Genomic DNA, 2,425 nt, shown 5'->3' with positions numbered 1-2,425 from the left:
TGCTTGGGAGGGTGGATGGCAGCCGCAGGAGGGGAAGGCCCTCTGGGAGGTGGATTGGTTCGGTGACTGGGGCAATCGGGATGAGTGTGTCGGAGACAATGAGATTGGCCCAAGACAGAGCAAAGTTAAGAGCTGTTGTACATAGGGTCACTATGAGTTGCAAGTGACTTGACGGCACATAACAACAACAACAACAGCAGCAACAACAATGTAAAAGTCACCATTTGAAAGTTTGCTTTTGAATGCTTTTCATTAGTTTCAGAGAACAATGCAGCTGTCACTGTAAAGTAGTTTTAGAACATTTTCACCACCCCCTAAAGAAAACCTGTGTCCATTATAAATCCTGAATCCTACTAGAAATCCTATATTTCACTTTTTTCTCACTCTGTTCCCCTGGCAAGGAGCTTTGTGGGGGCTTAGCCTGTAGAGGATTGCACTGTTAACTTCTCCGGTGATTCCACCCAGTTGCTTTTTGGGAGAAGGTGAGCAATCTTCTACCATGTGGTTTACAGCCTCCCCAAAGTCCACTGGAGAGTCAGTTTTTAATATATTCTGACTTGATGGCAATGAGAAACATTGAGTTCATTGACCTTATTGAGAAACATTGATCTCCAAACAACTGATAATCTGCTTTCTGTCTCTATGGATTTCCTTCTTTTGAATATTTCATACATATAGAATCTTACACTATGTTAACCAACTTGTTAACAAACTATTTTCAAACTTCTTTCATTTTGAGGTACATGCTAGTATGTTACTTCATGACTTTTTAATACATGCTTTATGATAGTAATATATAATGACATTAACTTTGTCATTTTAAGAGTACAATTCAGTGACATTAATTACATTCACAGTGTTATGCAGCCATCATCACTATTTCCAGATATGTTTCGTCATCCCAAAGCAACTGTGCCCATTAAGCAGTAATTTCCTATTCTCCCATCCTCCAGCTCCTGGTAACCTCTGATCTACCATGGGAGTGGGGAGGGTTATGAATTTGCCTTTTCAGTTTATTTCATTTAAGTACAGTCATACAACATTTGTCCTTTTTTTTGATCTAGCTTATTTCATTTAGTGTTTTCTAGATTCATCCATGTTGTAACATGCATCAGAGTGTTTTCATTCCTTTTAATGGATGAATCTTGGGGTATGCCCTACATTTCCTGTTGATGCATTTAATTTGTTACTTCTTTTACACATTTCTTTGTATAATCCCTAGCTCTAAGAGAGATGCAAATCAAAACAACTGTGAGATATAATCTCACTCCTGTAACAATAGCAAAATTCTGCAGAGCAGCAAACAACAAAAGCTGGTGATGTTGTAGAGAAACTGGAACCCTTACTCATTGTTGGTGGCAGTGTGAAATGGTGCAACCACTATGGAAAGCAGTATGGCACTTTCTCAAAAAGTTGGAAATAGAAATACCATTTGACCAAGCAATTTCACTACTGGGAATATACCCCAAAGAAACCATTATCTCCACCCAAGCAGATATATGCACACCCATGTTTATTGCTGCTTTGTACAAAGAATTGCAAACAACCCATGTGCCCATCAACAAATGAATGGATAGAGAATCTGTGTATAGTCACACAGTGAACTATTGTGCAGCACTGAAAACCAAAAACCCTCTCATTAAATATTATACAAAATGGTTCACCTTGGAGGACAGACATTATGCTGAGTGAAATATCTCAGTTACAAAAGGACAAATACTGCATAATGCCACTGTTATAAAACTGCACTGACATTGAGGTTTGGGGGAAACTAAGAAAAAACAGAATAAATAAAATACACTGCATTGAAACAGATGAAGGAAAGAACTATATGAAAGGAATATTTGATTAGGTATTATTGGCATGACAAGGGTCCAGAATAAGAACTACATTGTAAAGAAAAATGTGGACTGGAGTGGGGCAGGGAGGAAAATATGCTACAATGAATGATTAGAAATCCAAGTTCTTCATAAACTTTCATTAAAATCTCAATTAAAAAACAAAAAAAACAAATTGAATTGCAGAGACAATTTTGCAAATATAGAATATTTATGTGTGATATTTCATATATTAATAGATTAATTTTACTCTAAATTGTCAATTGTTTTTTATTCTAGGTTTCTGTACAAGACGAATTAGTTCAACTGCAGCCTAAGTTTAAAAGTAATCTGCTAGAATCTGTGGAAGTGTTTCGTGATGATGTTTTAAACTTTGCAGAGTCATATGAGATGGTAAACTACCTATTTTCAAACTCTGTATTAAAATGTTTTGTAATGTATTTACAAAGTCTCTAAAGTACTCAAGAGCAACGGTGTCTCTCTGGAAACTAAGGTCCGCCTGATACAGGCCATGGTTTTTGCAATCACTTGTTATGCATCAGAGAGTTGGACAATGACTAGGGAGGACAGAAGGAGAATTGATGCCT

At 36.9% G+C, this 2,425-nt stretch overlaps 1 protein-coding gene across 1 annotated transcript in view; it reads left to right on the top strand.

Moving 5' to 3' along the window:
- Positions 1 to 2,425, top strand: part of DNAH8 (dynein, axonemal, heavy chain 8) — a 555,032-nt gene that overhangs the window by 202,535 nt on the left and 350,072 nt on the right. The window contains 1 exon segment of the mRNA XM_006882162.1: positions 2,118 to 2,263. Coding sequence (XP_006882224.1) covers positions 2,118 to 2,263 — 146 coding nt within the window.

The sequence above is a fragment of the Elephantulus edwardii genome, unplaced genomic scaffold (genome assembly GCF_000299155.1).
Source record: "Elephantulus edwardii isolate Elephantulus edwardi_28Jun2011 unplaced genomic scaffold, EleEdw1.0 scaffold00017, whole genome shotgun sequence".
In the NCBI taxonomy this organism is placed as follows: domain Eukaryota; kingdom Metazoa; phylum Chordata; class Mammalia; order Macroscelidea; family Macroscelididae; genus Elephantulus; species Elephantulus edwardii.
Note: the sequence above shows the minus strand (reverse complement) of the source record. Positions and strands in the feature narration are given on the sequence as shown.